The sequence below is a fragment of the Tupaia chinensis genome, unplaced genomic scaffold (genome assembly GCF_000334495.1).
Source record: "Tupaia chinensis unplaced genomic scaffold, TupChi_1.0 Scaffold000088_1, whole genome shotgun sequence".
Classification (NCBI taxonomy): domain Eukaryota; kingdom Metazoa; phylum Chordata; class Mammalia; order Scandentia; family Tupaiidae; genus Tupaia; species Tupaia belangeri.
The window spans coordinates 6,162,829-6,181,540 of NW_006159550.1; the positions used below are offsets into that span (position 1 = coordinate 6,162,829).

The window sequence follows — 18,712 nt, forward strand, 5'->3', positions numbered from 1 at the left end:
TTACGGTACCCTGCAAGGGTAAAACATCACCCCCAACAATTGCAATAAAGCCAATTAGTGCTCTTGTAGGAATGTGGTTCCCTAAGACTGACAGGAGGATCAGGAAGTTTAAGACTCCCCCACCTGTCTGTTTTTAAGCCAAAATTAACATATAGATTAAGTTAGTATAAACCAAATTAGCATTAGAAGCATATGTAGACTGAGTTAGTTTAAGGTTAGTTTTACTTACATACCCCTTGTTAAAGCTACAGGCCAAAGTTAACTCACACTAGCAAAGTCAGCACATTCACCACATAACAGAGACTCAGAGATAAAACAAAAGAACTCACTAATTGACAAGACTCAACAAACAAAATGCAGGAACCCACAGATTTATTAGAGGAAAAAGCCTGGATGGGACAACAGAATAAACAAAGCTGAGGGCTCCACAGAAAGATTAACCATTTTAGCTGGGAGTTCTTATCTAAAGCAACAGGTAGCTTTCAACTACAAAGAGTTTCTCATCTATGTGCTGTTGACTATGAAAAACTGCTAATAAAACATCCTGTGTTGTCTCCGGAGCTACAAGATCATCTTCCTTTCCCATATAAGATCATAGACTCATCCTCTATTGTTGTAATGTATAGATAGTCCATATATTAACTGTGTCTTTACTTAGCAAGACAAGATTTCCATCTAGGTCATTGTAACCAGCAACGTTATCGCCCTGGCCCGGGACTGAAGTTGTCAAACATCCTGCAAGCCCCCTCTTCAAAAGACTCTTCCCAGTAATCAAGATCTAAGGAGAAGATACAGCAGACAAATGGACTTCCTCATCCTGAGAACTGTGATTGACTTTACCTGAGCTAACAAGACAAACAGCATGTTTTATAATTATTGCTTCCATGCTTTGTATACCCTGTTCCTTAGAGTAAATCTTTTACTGCCCCTCACCCATTTACTTGCATGTATCACATTTTCAATAAAAAGGCACGATGATTCCTAACAGTTGTCACTCCTCAGAAAACAATCTTTAAAGTGTGTCCGGCATAAGACGTGCATAAAAGCATCAAGGCCTCTGTCTTCTATTCACCTTTGCTGCCTCCGTCAAAATAACCCACCCACGCCGAGGCTAGACCCCGGCAGTCACCCTTTCCTTGCCATTGAGTGTTTGAAGTTTAATTGAAAAAGTTCACCTCATGGAAACCTATGCCACCCTTCAACGAGTCGTAATGAATTATGTATGTTGTGCGCAAAGCATGTATAATATGCATTTTATATGCATATATTTCATATGCATTTTATTACACAACATACATCGTAATAATAGTCCACTGATATAGAATGCATTATGGAATATAAATCTATTTATCTATCAAGCATGTGATTAGATGGATCAGGAGAAGGACGTTTCCTCTGCACACCTTGGTTGGCGCTCGATGGGAAGAGGCCTTCCCCTCTGCACACCTCGGTTGGCGCTCGATGGGAAGAGGCCTTCACCTCTGCACACCTCGGTTGGCACTTGATGGGAAGAGGCCTTCCCTCTCTGCATACCTCGGTTGGCGCTCGATGGGAAGGAGCCTTCCCCTCTGCACACCTCGGTTGGCGCTCGATGGGACAAGCCTTCCCCTCACCAGTCATTTGCATCGATGTGTAACTGAAAAGCCCAGAGAGCCGTTCCTGCAGTTCCTCAGTCCCGGACATGGTGGGGCCTCTGTTACGGCTGTGGAGGTTGAAATCCTGGCCTCGGAGCCAGTTTAGGGACTTAGAAACCAATGGTATCCACTCTTCTCTCCATTTTCCCTTCAAGATCCCTGCAGCCAGTCTGAGGGGTCTGTGAACAGAATTCTGGAGCACTTTAGGGAACACTGTGCCCCAGTCCAAGTTTCAGTTCATCCAGGGTTAGCATCCCTGGGACAGGTAGCTGGGAACAGTGGCGCTGCCCTCAGATAGCCGGAGAGCACACCTGTGGTGCCGTGAAGACGCCGACACGTGCGTTCTTGCTGGCGGACGTCCAGCCAGGGTATGGAGTTCGATTCCCAGAGTGCGTGTCCTCCTTTGCCACTGCCACTCCATGCTGTTCTGTTACCGGCCTCATGGAGAAGGTTCTCTCGCACCTTGGGGGCAGGGTGCAGGCCTCCGACAGCGTGTGTGGAGCCCTGTGTCCTTTGAAGTCTTTCAGCATACCAGGTAGAAGCCATGGCGACTATTCCTATATGGTTACTTTTCCTCCTGTAAAGTAAAGCACAGGAGCTGAGGTTTGCCCTTAGTACTGCCTGCCATTATGCCGTGTTTTCACAGTAGACTAAGCCCTACCTCCCCAGCCCACCCACTGCCTTCACTACCCGGCTCTGGGCCTCTCGAGGCCCTTCCTTCTCTACAGTCTGATGTTTGGGTTTTCTGGGCCTTGTTGTCTGTAGGAAGAGTCGCTCTGGAATTTTAATTTCTCCTTTCTCGCTCCTCTTTTTAACCCATTTCCACCTGTACTTCTAGTTTTTTCTCCTCTCCTTCAGTAAGTTTGTGTTTTCTGGAAAGGAACTTCTGAGGCATGAGCCTCTGATGCCCCCTAGGGGGACCCGGGAGACTGGTGCTTCCTCCGGTCCTCTCAGAAGCCACTGCTTTGCCTTCTGGCCCGAACGGTTTGGCTTTCCTTGCATCTTCATCATCGTTATTATTAATATTATTTTCTGGTTCAAAGAATAGAGAATGCTTGACACGATAAAGGCACAACATTTCAAAACCATGGACTTCAGTCACTGTTTTTTATCAGTTTATTTTCTCCATGAGACAGAAAGAGACAGAGACGGGCACCCACCCCCACAGGGTCTTCACACTGTGATCAGCCCCAGCCTCAGACAGCGGGAGCCACCTGGGTATGGGAGCCCAGGCCTTCCCTTGTGGCTTCAGCCTGCTGAGCGTGGCAGTGTCGCTGAGCGTGTTGTCTGCCCTTCCTTGGGCATGCACAGCTCACGCACCTGGCAACAGCTGGCCCCCATGAGCCCCTTGTTGCTGCCCGGGCCTGCTCTCAGGGCCTGGTGCATGGCAGCTCGCTGCAGTTTTCAGCAGCCTCCCAGCAGGTCCCAGCACCGCCACCGCCACCGCCTTCACTCCCATAAACGAGCAAACCGAAGCGTAGGAGTGTGAACGTGCTCGGGTAGCACTGGGGGACCTCCACTGTCGGATATGGAGACCAGCCACATAGCCATCCCCCTGGTGCGCCCCCTCCCTGTGCTCTCTGCCAGCTGGGCTGGGCCCTGGGGGACCTCCACTGTCGGATATGGAGACCAGCCACATAGCCATCCCCCTGGTGCGCCCCCTCCCTGTGGTCTCTGCCAGCTGGGCTGGGCCCTCCCTGATGGCCGCCTCCCCTTCTCAGCTTGCTTGCAGCAGCACAGCTTCTAAGGCAATCCAGGAAATCAAGGATAGTTTTTGAGGGTAGGCTGACTATAATAGTAGAAAAAAGGAAAATTGTAAAACCAAAAAAAAAAAAAAAAGCAATATGGTTTCCTACTGGGTCGTTGGAAAAGTCATGCATCTTTGCATAGAAAATCAGAAAATGATGTCATGCCTTTCTGATGACCCAATATTAAAAACAGCGGGAAGACCCAGCTAAGAATGTTAGGGGACTGTCGTGTAGTCATGATGGAGCATGCGAGTCTATAGAGTGAAGAGCTGAACAGCCACCTTTAGCTGAGCCTGAAGGTTTCGTTCGTATTTATGGTGACAGTCACTGTCTGAAGGCTCAGTCTGGGTGCTGGGAAGCGCCGCTCTGCAAGGACCGGAAGCCCAGGTGTCTGGGAGCCCGGGCAGCACTGCGGGGAGGACAGTGCTCTGCCTGAGCCGTCATCACCTCTCCGACCCCGACCACAACCCCTCCTTTCAGACCACGCGAGTGGCACGGTCAGCAGACTCTTATGTGAAACCCTCGTCTTCGGAGCCTGCCAGGTGAAGATCAAATGCTGGCCGGCGTCACAGCATGACGAATATCCTCACGCCCACGTTTGGCTGTACCTGTGTTTACACATCCGGGCTTCTACAGGCCGCTCGAATCCTTTCCAAAGTGTTAATGCTCTTAGTAGAATGTTCTTAAGAATTATTTAATTAACTTAATTAATTAATTAATTAATTAATTTTAATTTGACCAGAGAGGGACAGAACAAGAGAGCTAAGGAAACTGAGAAAGCAAGCCACCAGGTCCAGGACTCGAACCATAGCGGGCTATGTGGTATTCTTAAACCACTATGCCACCTGCTGGCCCTAGTAGAACTATTTTAACCTCCCCTTTTGATGCTTGTGGATGATAGAAGTCTATGGCTTTGTCTTAGCCCTCCTGACTTTTCTTCATCATGAGGCTTTTTCATTTATTTATTTATTTTTAATTTTTTTTTCCATAGTGTGCGTGCAGTTGCCAGAGAGACAGAGAGAGATGGAAGGAGGATGGATGGCCATGCCACAATCCCTTCTCCTGCATTCTGCTCTCTGGATTTTGGGCATTCATGCACACGCACCCAGTGTGAGCTTCAAGTTGCCGGTTGAGGACTTGAACCACATTTGGCCAATGTGGGGGTCCAGCACCAACCACCATGCCACCATGAGGCTTTAGAAGCTGCTATTTGCTGCGTGCCTCTATGCTGCACACTTTACCAGCCCTGTGGTTTGATAGATATTAGTACCTAGTTATCCATCCAAGAACAGAGGCTCAGAGAAGTTAAGTGAATTTCCCAGGACACAGAGAGAGTGAGGGAGGCCAGGCCTGTCTAGCTCTGAGACCCTGCCTCGCCTTGGCCATGCCACCCCCCTGCCCTTCCCATAACTCCTGTTTGCGGGGAAGTTTTCTGCAACCCAGCTTTGTACCCCAAAACTTCTCGCATTGTTTCCTAAAGGTTTCTCACTTGGGGGTCTTTCCTTGTGCTCGGCTCTGGGGTCCATAACTCTGCGCCTCCCTCTGTCCGCAGCTTTGGAGACATGCTGTCCTTCACCCTGACGGCCTTCGTGGAGCTGATGGACCACGGCATCGTGTCCTGGGACACATTCTCAGTGGCGTTCATTAAGAAGGTAACGTGGGGCGCGGTGTCCTGGGCTCGCGCTGCTCCCTCCTCTCACAGCTGTCTCGCTCTGCCTCGAGGACAGTCACGATGGTCCCCTCCGACTCGCTGTTAGGAGGTGGGTGAGGTTCTTGATAGGTTACGCAGGTGACGGTTAGGGTGCCTGAGTGGCGTTGTCCCTGCAGGGGTCCTGAGGGCTTGCGCACGAGAGCCACAGTTCAGGGGAGACCAACGTCATGCTAGCAGCTACGCGAGTGTCTGCAGAGTCCTTCTGCAAGCTCCCAGACCCCACTGCCTCCCTCTGAGGAGCATTCCTCCTCCCCTTCCTGATCCGTCCGCCCTCAACCTGCTGTTCAGGGAAAGGAAATAGGCAAGGTTTTGTGACTCCCACCTGCCTAGACATGAGGCAGGGATAGATATAAGAGCGGGAGGCAGGGTCCAGCAGATGGTGTGGTGGTTAAGGTGCTAGATCCCACATGACCCACCCTGCTGTTCGAGTCCCAGACCCGGTGGTTTAAGAATCATGCCAGGTGTGAGTGTGAGCATGTGTACATGCTCCCGAAATCCCAAAAGGAGAGCAAAAGAGCAGGAATTGTGGCATAGCCATTCCCCCAGGGGGTGATTTCTCACTTCCCCTCTCTGTCTCTCTCCAGTGAGTACATATGCCCTGTAGTAAAAAACCAAAAAAAAAAAAAAAAGCTCTACATGGATTATTATTATTATTATTATTATTTTTTGCCAAAATAAACTCATGCTTTACTTCCATCATTTTCCTATGACCCTCTGTAATCCCCTCGTAATCAAAATGCAGTAAGGCTGTCAGGAATCAGCCGGTTCAGCTGCCTCCTTCTTGTGGAGGAAGCCGTGGGGGCATGGACAGAGGGGACTGCGTGCGAGGAGGGAGGGCGGAAGAGCCCCTGCCACTACCTGACCCTGAAGCCTGATAAAGACATGCCGGTGAAGTTCCAGGTCATTCCCAGTCTTCTGACAAAAACGCATAGCCCTGACCTTGTGACTCTTTTCTTTTTAATAATTATTTTACTGAACTTTATTTATTTATTTATTTATGTTTTAATTTGATCAGAGAGGAACACCGAGAGAGAGAGAGAGAGAGAGAGAGAGAGAGAGAAAGCAAGCTGCCAAGTCCGGGACTCGAACCATGATTGACCATGTGGTTGGCCATGTGGGAGTACAGCACCCTGAACCCCTGAACCACCATGCCACCTGTCGCCCCACTGACCTTGTCACTCTTAAATGTGTTAATCATGGTTATTATTATTTTTATTCTCTTTTTACTTATGAAATGGTTTGCAGATGCGTTCACTCTACTATTGTATTGGCAATAAATAGAGGTTTTGAATTCATAAATTTATTTTATAAACATAGATTCTGAGGAAGAGTCATCGAAGATAGAGAGTTTCAGTGGACACTTGGCAAGGCTGGCCCACGTAGGGAGGTTCCTGGTTCAAGCCCGGAGACCTCCCTGGGTGCAGGGCTGCGTGTGGACGTGATCCGAGCTGGCTGAGGCGGGGGTGGTCACCGCGTCAAGTCTCCATTGTAGGGGTGCAGTTTTTCTCTCAATCTCTCTTTGTCACTCATGGAATACATTTTTTTTTTAAGAAAAGGAATTTCAGTGAACCTGTGACCAAGCTGGAATATCAAAGCAAGTTCCACTAAGTTGTCATTTGAATTTTTAAACTTTTTATTGGTAATAGTGGCAGACATAGAAAAGTTGCAAAAATGGTACAGAACATTCCTGTGTACCCACGCTGCCGCCTGCCCGGTTTTGTCTGATGTTGAGTCTGCGCAGTGTTAGTAAAGTTGTCAAGCTAACCCATCAACAGCGGGGCACACCGCCACCTTCGTCTGACTTCTCCAGTTTTTATTTCTTTTCTTTTAAAAATTTCTAGAAGACATCTGAGGGCACCTACGCTTGCTGGAGAGAGAGAGAGGGGGAAAGAGAGAGAGCACCCTTTAAGGGGACTGGTCATGCCACAATCCCTTCTCCTCCATTCCCCCCCCTTTCTGGATTTCAGGCATGCATGTACACACTCTGCTGGCATTCTCCAGGACCTGAGGGACACAGCTGGCCACGTGGCATCTGGCTGCCTCTGCACCCTGCCTCTTTCCCATTTTCCCTGGTTAAGGATCAGATTTGGGACCCCATGTTTACTTAAGTCGTCGTGTCTCCTTAGCGTCTTCTAATCTGCCACTCAGTTCTTCCTTGCCATTTATGACTTTGAAAGGTACCAGGTTAGTTCATTTGAAGAGCTCCCCTCAGTTTGCGTTCGTCTGGTTTCTCCCTCGTGGTTAAGTTAAGGTAGATGACGTGTTTGGGGCAGGAGAGCTGCTCAGGTCACTGTGCTCTGAGGGCACCCTATCGGGGTATGGACAGTAAAATGCCTTCTGAGTGCCAGCGCCCCGTGTTCTCTGCTGGGTGGTGCCTGCTGGCTTTCCCCGGTGTGACGTTCTGCCTTTCCTTTGAAGTCGGTGGGGATCTTGGGGAGACGCTGCCTCGGGTTGACGGGTTGACGGGTGTGGAGAGCCCTCCTCTGTAGGAGGAGAGGGCCGGCGTGGAAGCCCCACGGCTGCAGGGCGCTGCCATGTGTTTACTTATGAAGGCAAGAGCTGACTGGAAACCCAGGTCTTCCCAACGCACCTCGGAATCCGCTTTCCCTGAGTGGTCCGTCCACAGTGCCAAGGTGATGAGGGGACTACGGAGAAAGCACTGGAAGGGACAAGCCTCTTGTTGTCTCGCTCTGTCAGTGCAATGGGGTGCTAGAAAGAAAGGAACCGCCACAGGTGAGAAAGCCGGGACGCCGGCTGTGGGAAGTGCCTCCCTTTGGCGACAGGGCCTGGAAGCGTTCCTTCGTCCCCAGAGAGACCAGAGCTGCTGCCTTCGGCCTCCTGAGATCTGTGCAGGCCCGTCCAGCTCCGAGGGCCCGGGCTGTGGCGTTTCTATGGAACAGAAGCCCGTTCTGAGCTGACAGCAGGCCTTCCCTGCCTGCCTGTGATTGGAGCCTCTTCTGCCGGGAGAAGCAGCAGCAGCGCGGCCCTGGGTGCGGGTCCGTGAGACCCTGTGCTCTCGCCCACATTCGCCCTTTTGATTCCCACCGCGCTCCTTTCTAGAACGGAACAGACAGTCCTGTCATTCCTGGTGGGGGCAAGGGTGTGGTGCTGGCGGAGGTCGAGTGAGGTCGTGGAGACAGGGACGTCTTTGCTCTGGTGCTTCCACGCTTTCTTCCCAGCCCCCTGCACCTGCGCGCTCCCCGCGGTGGGCAGGGCAGTTCCATGGAAGGGCACGCATGCCTCCTTGTAGTGGGCAGGGCAGTTCCATGGAAGGGCACGCGTGCCTCCTCGTAGTGGGCAGGGCAGTTCCATGGAAGGGGACGCGTGCGCTCCACGTGGTGGGCAGGACAGTTCCGTGGAATGGCACCTGTGTGGTCCCTGCGGTGGGCAGGGCAGTCCCGTGGAACGGCACGCGTGCACTCCACGTGGTGGGCAGGACAGTTCCGTGGAATGGCACCTGTGTGGTCCCTGCGGTGGGCAGGGCAGTCCCGTGGAACGGCACGCGTGCACTCCACGTGGTGGGCAGGACAGTTCCGTGGAATGGCACCTGTGTGGTCCCCGCGGTGGGCAGGACAGTTCCATGGAACGGCACGCATGCACTCCATGTGGTGGGCAGGGCAGTCCCGTGGAACGGCATGCATGCACTCCACGTGGTGGGCAGGACAGTTCCGTGGAACAGCACATGTGCGCTCCCAGCGGTTGGCAGGACAGTTCCGTGGAACGGCACATGTGCACTCCACGTGTGGGCAGGGCAGTTTCTGGAGCCTTAGAACAGCACCTGCGGGCTCCACGTGGTGGGCAGGCCAGTTCCTGGCGCCATGTGGAGCAGCACGGCCTGGTCACAGCCCTCCAGGACCTTCCTGGTTGGTTGGTGACTCCTGCGCGCTGTCCCCTTGAATCTTGTCTGTGCCCTGCTCCGGCACTTCTCCCATTTCCACGCATTTCCCAGCCGTTTCGCCATCTCTCGCAGTGGGCAGCAAGCCCCGAGGCCGGATGCACAACTTACTCACGACTGTATCCTCAGGTCTGGCACAGAGTAAGTCCCCGGTACATTCTGGGAAGCGAATGGATTAAATGTGCTTAGAAGCATTTAAAGAATAGAATTTGAAGAGGAGAGGAAACATAGTGGTACTGTATTTAATTATATTTTAAGGAAGATTTGTATCATAAGTGGAAAGGAGTTACGGAGCTGCATTTCTCTAAGTGGTATGACCAGTGGTCAGAGGCAGCGCCAATAATTACATTTTCTAAGTACTTAGGAGATGGTTTTCATTCACAGAAATTAAATGAAAAATTGTATTAAATCTAAAGAAGCAGACTAGTCATCTTGGCAGTTTAGATTAAAAATCAAGAATTTTTGAAAGAACAACCCATTTAATAGAGTCTATACTAAGAACAACCCATTTAATAGAGTCTATACTGAGAACAACCCATTTAATAGAGTCTATACTTTGATTTAATAGAGTCTATACTCTCATTTAATAGAGTCTATACTCTCATTTAATAGAGTCTATACTTTCGTTTCCAGTCATTATATTTTCTTTGCATTCACATTGGTCCCCTCTAGGAATCTGGAAAAGGCGTATCAGAAAGTTACTTAGTTTTGGTGAGGCTGACTTCGATATTCATTAGCTGGACCCAATTCAGTACTTTGACAACCAGGAATTGTACACAGGCCCCTGTCTCTCAAATGGAGCTTTATCTTGCCAAAAACGGTTGGGGAAGTGGGCTGACAAAGGGTGCCTCTCTCTGTGGTCTGGAGTTGGCGCCCTGTTAATGCCAAATTCATACCACGTTGGAGAAATATTTTTGCCCTACCAGCCCCCGTCTCCTTCACCATCACTCTGTTCTGTTCCGGGTAGACTGAGATTCTAGACACATTTTGGCTGCAGTGAACAATGTCGTTTCACTCCAAACTTGGGATCTCTGGACGCCAGTGTAGTATGGCACTGCTTTTTAAAGACTTGGCTACTTGAGCGGTTAGGGAGGCGTAGAGAAGAAGGAAAGGAAAAAATAATGAGAACGTTTTGTGTTGTGTGTTGGTCTCTTCTAGCCAAGTATAACATGAGTGCCTTCTCGCGGAAGGAGAATTTCATGTAAACGCTCCTGAAAGCTTAGCTTTGCAGGAGGCCCCGGCTCACCCTTAACTGTAATCAGGGTTTGGACCAACATCCTTCCATTTTAGTTTCGAAAGGCAATAATTTTTGCCTCTGAAAAGGTGAGAGATTTGTTGAGAGATTTCTACCCAGATCATTTAACACGTGACAGTGGAGCTCTGTGTTCCCCGTGCTCCCTGGCTTTGTGAACGTGGGGCGTTGTAAGATTCCATTCTAAATGACTCCAGCAGGCATTGTGTCAGTGGTTCACGCATTGGGAAGCCCCTTCGCTTTTTAAGAGTTACCCCGATTTTTCTCTGTGCTCGTTGGGGAACTTTTTTCTTTACAGGCTTTTGCCAAAGGGAGCATGTGCTTGGCAAAGAGAGACAGAGAGAGATGAAGGGAGAGTGAGAAATCTCCCTCTCCCAGGAGAGGGGAGCGGGTGGCCATACTGCACTCCCTTCACCATTCTCCTCTTGGGATTGTGGGCACATGTGCACACAAGCTGCAGGGTCTGGATCTTGAACCATAGACGGCCATGTGGGAGTCCAGCATCTTAACCACCATGCCACCTGCTGGCCCCGTTGGGAAGTGCTTTTAAATGCATGCGCAGCGTGAGAAAGGAGGTGGTATATGTAATAGCAGTGAGCTCCTCCTCCCTCCTCCTCCCGAAGATACAGGACTACGTCTGAGAGGTTGGGCTGAGGCCTGTCCCATGCCAGCCGAAGTGCAGTAATGGGGCTGGGGAACCCGAAAGGCAGAGAAATGCCAGCAAGCTTTTGATGGATAGAGGGAACCGATGTGCAGCCAGTCTGTAACCCACTGCAACTGTGCTAAGATCCATGGTGTTTTTTAAAAGTTTATTTCTTCTGGGAGAGAGAGAGGAGCACCTCTCATGGAGTCCCATGCTCTGATCCACCCCCAGGCCCGCCTAGGGCAGATTATGGAAATGTGCATGTGACTGGCATGTCCAGGAGACCTTGGGACATGAACCCAGGACCTTTCTAAGTGACCTCAGCATTGTGGAGCACTGCGTTACTACTAAACCACCGCAGCTTGGCCAGAGATCGATAGTCTCCATACTGGCCAAAGAGAGTAACGTTTATACATTCGTACCAGTGAGGAGTTGGTCTTGAGTTCTCTTTTTGTTTTTTTGTTTTGTTTTGTTTTTGTTTTTGGTGGGGTTTTTTTTGGAGAGTTTCTTTTTTTTTTTTTTTGGGGGGGGTTTTTTTTGGAGAGTTTCTTTTTTTTTTTTTTTGTGTTATAGGGGAGCATGCACTCTCCAGAAAGACAGAGAAAGACAGAGAGACAGAATGCGAGTAATCACCCCCCACAGGGGGTCGCCACACCATAATCCCTTCTACTCCATTCTCCTCTCGAGATCTTGGGCATGCACGCACACACACCCGGCGTCAGTTTAAGCCACCAGGCCCAGGACTTGAACCATAGTCAACTACATGTGAGTCCAGTGACAGCCATTACACTAACTGCTGGTCTCAGTCTTGAGTTCTTTTGAGGAAGATGGTCGTTACATTCACTCAGATTAGCCCCGATGCCTTGGTTATTAATACTCATTAAGCAGAGTTACTAGATCATTTAAAGCCACTGACAAAGGCAAGAGAACGAAGTTAGTTTTTGAAAAACAGACCAGTGTTAACTCCAGAGTTATACATAGACTCTAGTGAGTTTCCACCTCTGCCACACAGGTGCCTAGTTGAACGTGTTTGCAAGACACTTGTTATGTGATGTGCTTTAGGGTTGCTGAAAACGTTGGGTGTAGGTGTTGAGGAAAAGTTGGATTAATACAAAAGGTGAACTTTAGGTGAAAGAAAGGAATCGGTTTCGCGGGAGAGAAATACATATTAACATCAGTTAGAAACAGGATTTGAGGCCAGCAGCTGATATGGCGGTGAAGTCACTGGAGCTCACATGACTGACTGTGTGATTCAAATCCCAGACCCAGTGGCTTGAAGAACACCCTGGGTACATGTGCATGCCTAAAATCCTGAGCCAGGAATGGAGAGGGGATTGCAGCATGGTGATCCCTCACTTTCACTCTGTCTGTCGCTTTGCAGTGAGTGCATGTATCATACAGGGAAAAACAAAAACAAAAACAAATCCAAGACAGAGTCAAAAGGATATTTATGGGGTGGGAGTGAATTTCCACTTGTGGAAAATTAGAACCTAGGGCAAACTGAAGAACATGGCGGACAGTGGGCCAGTGTTGAGTTTCTGACACTGAATGTGTGTCAAAGGGAGATATCCCAAATGTGTTCACAGAGACAGAAGAGAGAGGACTGGGGACATTCATCGCCAGTGTTGGTGAACACTTGGACAAGGTGGTAATTGGGAGAGGAAGAATAAGAAGATGATGAGGTTGACTTTTAACCCATTTAATTTTAGGCTTTGTTGAAACATCTAAATAATGGTATCCTTTTGGGTACTGAGAAAAAGTGCTTAATATATTTCTTAGTAAGTGCCTTTTGGTCTGTCTGCTAAAGTAGAAGGTCCTTGAAGTTAAAAATTATGTGATCTTCTGGAACGGTAGGGCAGTGCAAGCCAGTTACCAGTGTACACGAGCAATACCCATTAATTGAATGAGTCAGTTCAGGAATGAATAAATAGAGAATGGATGAAAAGGTCACAGGCTAGGAAGTAGAGAGAGCTTGCAGTATCAGCAAAAGATGTGGATTCTCTGATTTTGTTTTTAGTTTTTGCTGTAGAGAGAGACTGAACTATGGGGGGATAGCCATGCCATAGTTCCTTCTCCTCCATTCTCCTTTTGGGATTTTGTGCACATATGCACATGTGCCTGGGGTACTTTCTTAGCCGCCAGGCCTGGGACTTGAACCACGTGGTTGGCCATGTGGATCCCACTTTAACTACCACACCGCATAGCTGGCCCCTCCGTGGGATTGTAAGGCACGGTCAAATTTAGTCAATGGAGACAAGAAAGGGAGCCTGGAACGAGCGAGTTCCTGGAGAGAGAATCAGAAGGACTGGCAAGGAACTTCTTAATGGCTCTTCAGTTTCCTCACACCAGTGCCAAGAATGAAAAAATAAGTAATGCTTTGAAAAATTCTTTGAATTCTCCCCCACGACCACCCCACTGTGGAGCAAGCCCACACCAGTGTTCCACAGTGGAAAATGGTGGGATATCTTTGGGAGAGAATTCAAAGAGTTAATACCCTGTTTAGAAGGGGGCCTAAGTTGGGGCACTCAGATGGAATAGTGGTTACATTGCTGGACTCCCACATGGCTGACCACGGCTCGAGTCCTGCCCCTGGTGGCTTGAAAATCACACTACGTACATATGCGCGCATGCCCAAGATCCTAGAGGAGGAATGGAGGAGAAGGGATTGTGGTGCGGCCATCCCCCTCAGTGGGTGATTTCTCTCTCTCCCTCTCATGCCTTCTCTCTCTCTCTCTCTCTCTCTCTCTCTCTCTCTCTCTCTCTCTGGCAAGTGCATGTGCACGTGCACAAAAACCTCTTAATAAAAGAAAAAGAAAGAAAGAAAGAGAGAGAGAGCGAGAGAGAGAAAGGAAGGAAGGAAGGAAGGAAGGAAGGAAGGAAGGAAGGAAGGAAGGAAGGAAGGAAGGAAGGAAGGAAGGAAGGAAGGAAGGAAGGAAGGAAGGAAGGAAGGAAGGAAGGAAGGAAGGAAGGAAGGAAGGAAGGAAGGAAGGAAGGAAGGAAGGAAGGAAGGAAGGAAGGAAGGAAGGAAGGAAGGAAGGAAGGAAGGAAGGAAGGAAGGAAGGAAGGAAGGAAGGAAGGAAGGAAGGAAGGAAGGAAGGAAGGAAGGAAGGAAGGAAGGAAGGAAGGAAGGAAGGAAGGAAGGAAGGAAGGAAGGAAGGAAGGAAGGAAGGAAGGAAGGAAGGAAGGAAGGAAGGAAGGAAGGAAGGAAGGAAGGAAGGAAGGAAGGAAGGAAGGAAGGAAGGAAGGAAGGAAGGAAGGAAGGAAGGAAGGAAGGAAGGAAGGAAGGAAGGAAGGAAGGAAGGAAGGAAGGAAGGAAGGAAGGAAGGAAGGAAGGAAGGAAGGAAGGAAGGAAGGAAGGAAGGAAGGAAGGAAGGAAGGAAGGAAGGAAGGAAGGAAGGAAGGAAGGAAGGAAGGAAGGAAGGAAGGAAGGAAGGAAGGAAGGAAGGAAGGAAGGAAGGAAGGAAGGAAGGAAGGAAGGAAGGAAGGAAGGAAGGAAGGAAGGAAGGAAGGAAGGAAGGAAGGAAGGAAGGAAGGAAGGAAGGAAGGAAGGAAGGAAGGAAGGAAGGAAGGAAGGAAGGAAGGAAGGAAGGAAGGAAGGAAGGAAGGAAGGAAGGAAGGAAGGAAGGAAGGAAGGAAGGAAGGAAGGAAGGAAGGAAGGAAGGAAGGAAGGAAGGAAGGAAGGAAGGAAGGAAGGAAGGAAGGAAGGAAGGAAGGAAGGAAGGAAGGAAGGAAGGAAGGAAGGAAGGAAGGAAGGAAGGAAGGAAGGAAGGAAGGAAGGAAGGAAGGAAGGAAGGAAGGAAGGAAGGAAGGAAGGAAGGAAGGAAGGAAGGAAGGAAGGAAGGAAGGAAGGAAGGAAGGAAGGAAGGAAGGAAGGAAGGAAGGAAGGAAGGAAGGAAGGAAGGAAGGAAGGAAGGAAGGAAGGAAGGAAGGAAGGAAGGAAGGAAGGAAGGAAGGAAGGAAGGAAGGAAGGAAGGAAGGAAGGAAGGAAGGAAGGAAGGAAGGAAGGAAGGAAGGAAGGAAGGAAGGAAGGAAGGAAGGAAGGAAGGAAGGAAGGAAGGAAGGAAGGAAGGAAGGAAGGAAGGAAGGAAGGAAGGAAGGAAGGAAGGAAGGAAGGAAGGAAGGAAGGAAGGAAGGAAGGAAGGAAGGAAGGAAGGAAGGAAGGAAGGAAGGAAGGAAGGAAGGAAGGAAGGAAGGAAGGAAGGAAGGAAGGAAGGAAGGAAGGAAGGAAGGAAGGAAGGAAGGAAGGAAGGAAGGAAGGAAGGAAGGAAGGAAGGAAGGAAGGAAGGAAGGAAGGAAGGAAGGAAGGAAGGAAGGAAGGAAGGAAGGAAGGAAGGAAGGAAGGAAGGAAGGAAGGAAGGAAGGAAGGAAGGAAGGAAGGAAGGAAGGAAGGAAGGAAGGAAGGAAGGAAGGAAGGAAGGAAGGAAGGAAGGAAGGAAGGAAGGAAGGAAGGAAGGAAGGAAGGAAGGAAGGAAGGAAGGAAGGAAGGAAGGAAGGAAGGAAGGAAGAAAGGAAGAAAGAAAGAGGGGGCCTAAGTGGAGTATTACACCATGAACACAGCAAGAGGGTAATTGAGTCTTCCTCAGAGAAGGATGGCCTGCAAGAAGGAAAGGGGGGCTGGCTCTGTGCTGCAGTTATTTGTGCTGGCCAGGGGAAGCTGGGTCCCACATGATGACAGCGGTTCACGTCCCCACCCCGATGGTCTGAACCATGTTAGGCACGGACGTGAGTGGCCAGGCCAAGGCATGCCCGGCCCATTGGAGGGCCTCTTCTCGCTCTCTCACTCTCACGTGAGTGCACATGCTGCCTCTCTGGAATGAAGGACGGGGAAGGCTCAGGAATGGAGAGTAGCTTTCATGTGGCAGATTTGATTCGTCGGAGCGGAGCGGGAGGGTTACAGCAGGAGCTTGCCAGGGATTGTAAACACTTCGGAGAAGTTTATTAGCCGCGAGAAGAGCCGAAGCCGTCTTTAGAGAACCTTAAACTTTTCTACTCTTCCTGCAGTTTGTATTATAAAATAATGGCTTTCTGGAAGCGAAAGCCTCGGGGTCAGTGCGCCTGTTCACGTCTCCCCGGGGATGCAGACTCTCCGGGCGGCGCAGTGTTGCTTTCTGCACCTCCCACCTGGCCTTCGGCCGGGCAGTGGCCAGGGGCAGCTGGGATGGCAACGGGCAGTCGCCACGGGTACATTTGCCGTTTACCACGTGGGAGGATGGCGAGCGCAGGGGGAGAGGCCGACCGGGGCAGAGAGGGACGTGGGTACTGACAGGAGAGAAGCCAGTGTTTACTTGTCATGGAACCAAGCGACTGAGCGTTGGGGAAGTGGCCGTTATGTTGATGCAATAATGGTCCTTTAGTGCGAGTTGTCAGCGGACGGCAGTAAGTTTTAATGAGGCATCTAAAATAAAAGCTTTATGCTACCCGTGTGTTTGCATTGCTGCGATCCATTATTCTAACCCCCATTTTACTCCCCACGTGCACTGATTTACGGCGTTCGAGGCCTTCATGACTAATTGCTTAGGGAATATCGTTTAGAGTTTAAACTATTATTTTAACTTTTAGCACTGGTAATTTAAATGCCTCCTTATTTTCTAAATTTGCAAGAGATGGGAAATGTTTATTTGAACCATGAGAACTTGGAACAATTGGAGGTAAACATTCATATTTTATATTTTGTGGCCACTGACTGACAAGTTGCCAGTGAGTCGTGTTGACAAGTGTGACTTCTGAGTGTCCCTCCAGAGCATGTCAGGAACATGTGAACATAGTAAGGGCGTAAAGTCAGGGAGCGTGTGGTTAGAAGGGCAGCCAGGAGCGGAAGGGGAATGGCTATTAGTGCGTGTTGAAACTACTGTCTCTGAGAAACAGGCATTTTTAGTTTATGTGTTCTAACTGCCTGCCCCTGAAAACTAAAACTCAGAGGAATAATCTTGGGAGAAAACTAGACAGAATAATTATTTGAAGCTCTTTTTTTTTTTTAATCTGCTTATCATTGAAATATGTCATTGTAATGATGTCATTGATCGGTCATTGTGGACTCGGTGTTTCTTGCTGTTTATTGTAATCTAGGTTCTTTTAAGCCTTCCTGCCTGCTGTTTCTTAAATGAGTTTTGGATTCACTGTATTTACCCCCTTCTCTGCCCCTCCGCTCTGCTGACCACGAGCAGTCAATTGTGTCCTGCTTGGATTTTCAGATAGCAAGTTTTGTGAACAAGTCCGCCATGGACGTCTCCATCCTGCAGCGGTCCTTGGCCATTTTAGAGTCCATGGTGCTCAACAGCCATGACCTGTACCAGAAGGTGGCGCAAGAGATCACCATCGGCCAGCTGATCCCCCACCTGCAAGGGTAAGAGCCCTGCCACTGCTGGGGGGAGAAGTGCTCTGGGACAGCCACAGGGACGCCCCACGTTTCATGAGGTTCAATTTAATGTGCAGAATGAGCACTGGACTGGGCGCACGGCCAAGCCAGGTGCCACCTTGTCCCCGCACTGGGACGGCAGTTCCCCCGGTGTGCTCCACGTCTGACCCTGGTGCCTCGCCTGTGGGAGACAGCAGTTTGAATGTTGGTAGACAGCAGAAGAGTTTTATTTTATTCATTTATTTTCACTGTTTATTTTATCTCATGTATTAGTATTAGTTTTGAGATATTTTTGCTTTATGGTGCATGTACTTGCTGGAGAGACAGAGAGAAAAAGTGAGAACCCTCAGGGGAGATGGCCACACTGCAATCCGTTCTCTCCTCACTCTCTTCTTGGGACCTTGGGCACACATGCACACGTGCCCGGCATGCTTCAGGTCGCTGGGCCCAGGACTTGAGCTGTGATCAGCCACGTGAGAGTGCACGCCTTCTTCCACGCCGTCTGCTGGCCCCAGAGTTTTATTTACAATAAGGCATAATAGGATGGTTTCTTCTTTTGCTCTAGGGCACGTGTGCTTCCAGTCCCTTCCCTTAACCATATAAGACGCTGCATTCGTGCTATAATCTTCATAGTTAACCAGAACCTTCATATTAGGCAGTTCTCCTCGTCAGAAGGTACGTCCACCTGCCAGAGAGACGGAGCAGGAGACAACTCCCCAGTCGGACGTAGTCATGCCACAACCCCTTCTCCTCCTCCTCTCCCTCCCGTCAGGATCTGGGGTGCATGCACACGTGCCCAGTTCCTTCTCAAGCTACAGCCAACCACGTGGGATCTGGCTCTCTTAGCCACGAGGTGATGAGGCCGAGCTCATCAGGCGTTTTTAACAAGGATTTCTAAAAGGCCGGTTTCTTTTTCTCTAATTCCCAGGGGATTACAATGACCTTTTTCGCTCGTATTTTATGATGTATGTAGTTTTCCCCAAGACGTCAGCTATTAGGTGGAAGTAAGGCAGCTGCTTTAGCAGCCCGCAGTCCTTGGCCTTCCCTTCTCTCTCCCCTGAGGGGACTCTCCTGGTGACCCACCCTAGAAGGACTTCGTTGTACCAGGCTCTTTAGAAACCGCAGGACGGTCCTGCCTATGTAACAGCATGACCGCAGCTGCAGGCCACATGTACAGGGGCAGAACGAGCCCTCCACGTGACCTGGCTGCACAGCGGCCGCAGCATCCCGGTAGACTCGGCTCTTGCAGCGGTGGCGCCGGCTCCACTGTGGTGCTTGCCTGCGTCTCAGTGTCGGCCACATGGGGCTGCTTCGTGTTGTAGGCGCAGCGAGTCCCCCGAGCCAGCGTTCGCAGAGCAGAGACGTGCTGGCGGGATGCTGGTGTTCCGTATGGGACCCACTGATGACTAAAGCGGGGATACCTGGGCAGGGAGAGAACCTGTGGCCTCCTTGTCCACGGCTACAGGCTGTGTGT

At 49.8% G+C, this 18,712-nt stretch overlaps 1 protein-coding gene across 3 annotated transcripts in view; it reads left to right on the plus strand.

Annotated features, from left to right (window-relative positions):
* The window catches only part of ELMO1 (engulfment and cell motility 1), a 514,794-nt gene that overhangs the window by 110,157 nt on the left and 385,925 nt on the right, over positions 1 to 18,712 (plus strand). For all 3 annotated transcript variants that reach the window (XM_006143011.3, XM_027769765.1, XM_027769766.1), the window contains 2 exons: positions 4,935 to 5,034; positions 17,075 to 17,226. In XM_006143011.3, the coding sequence (XP_006143073.1) occupies positions 4,935 to 5,034; positions 17,075 to 17,226 (252 nt within the window). The remainder of the gene's footprint in view (positions 1 to 4,934; positions 5,035 to 17,074; positions 17,227 to 18,712) is intronic.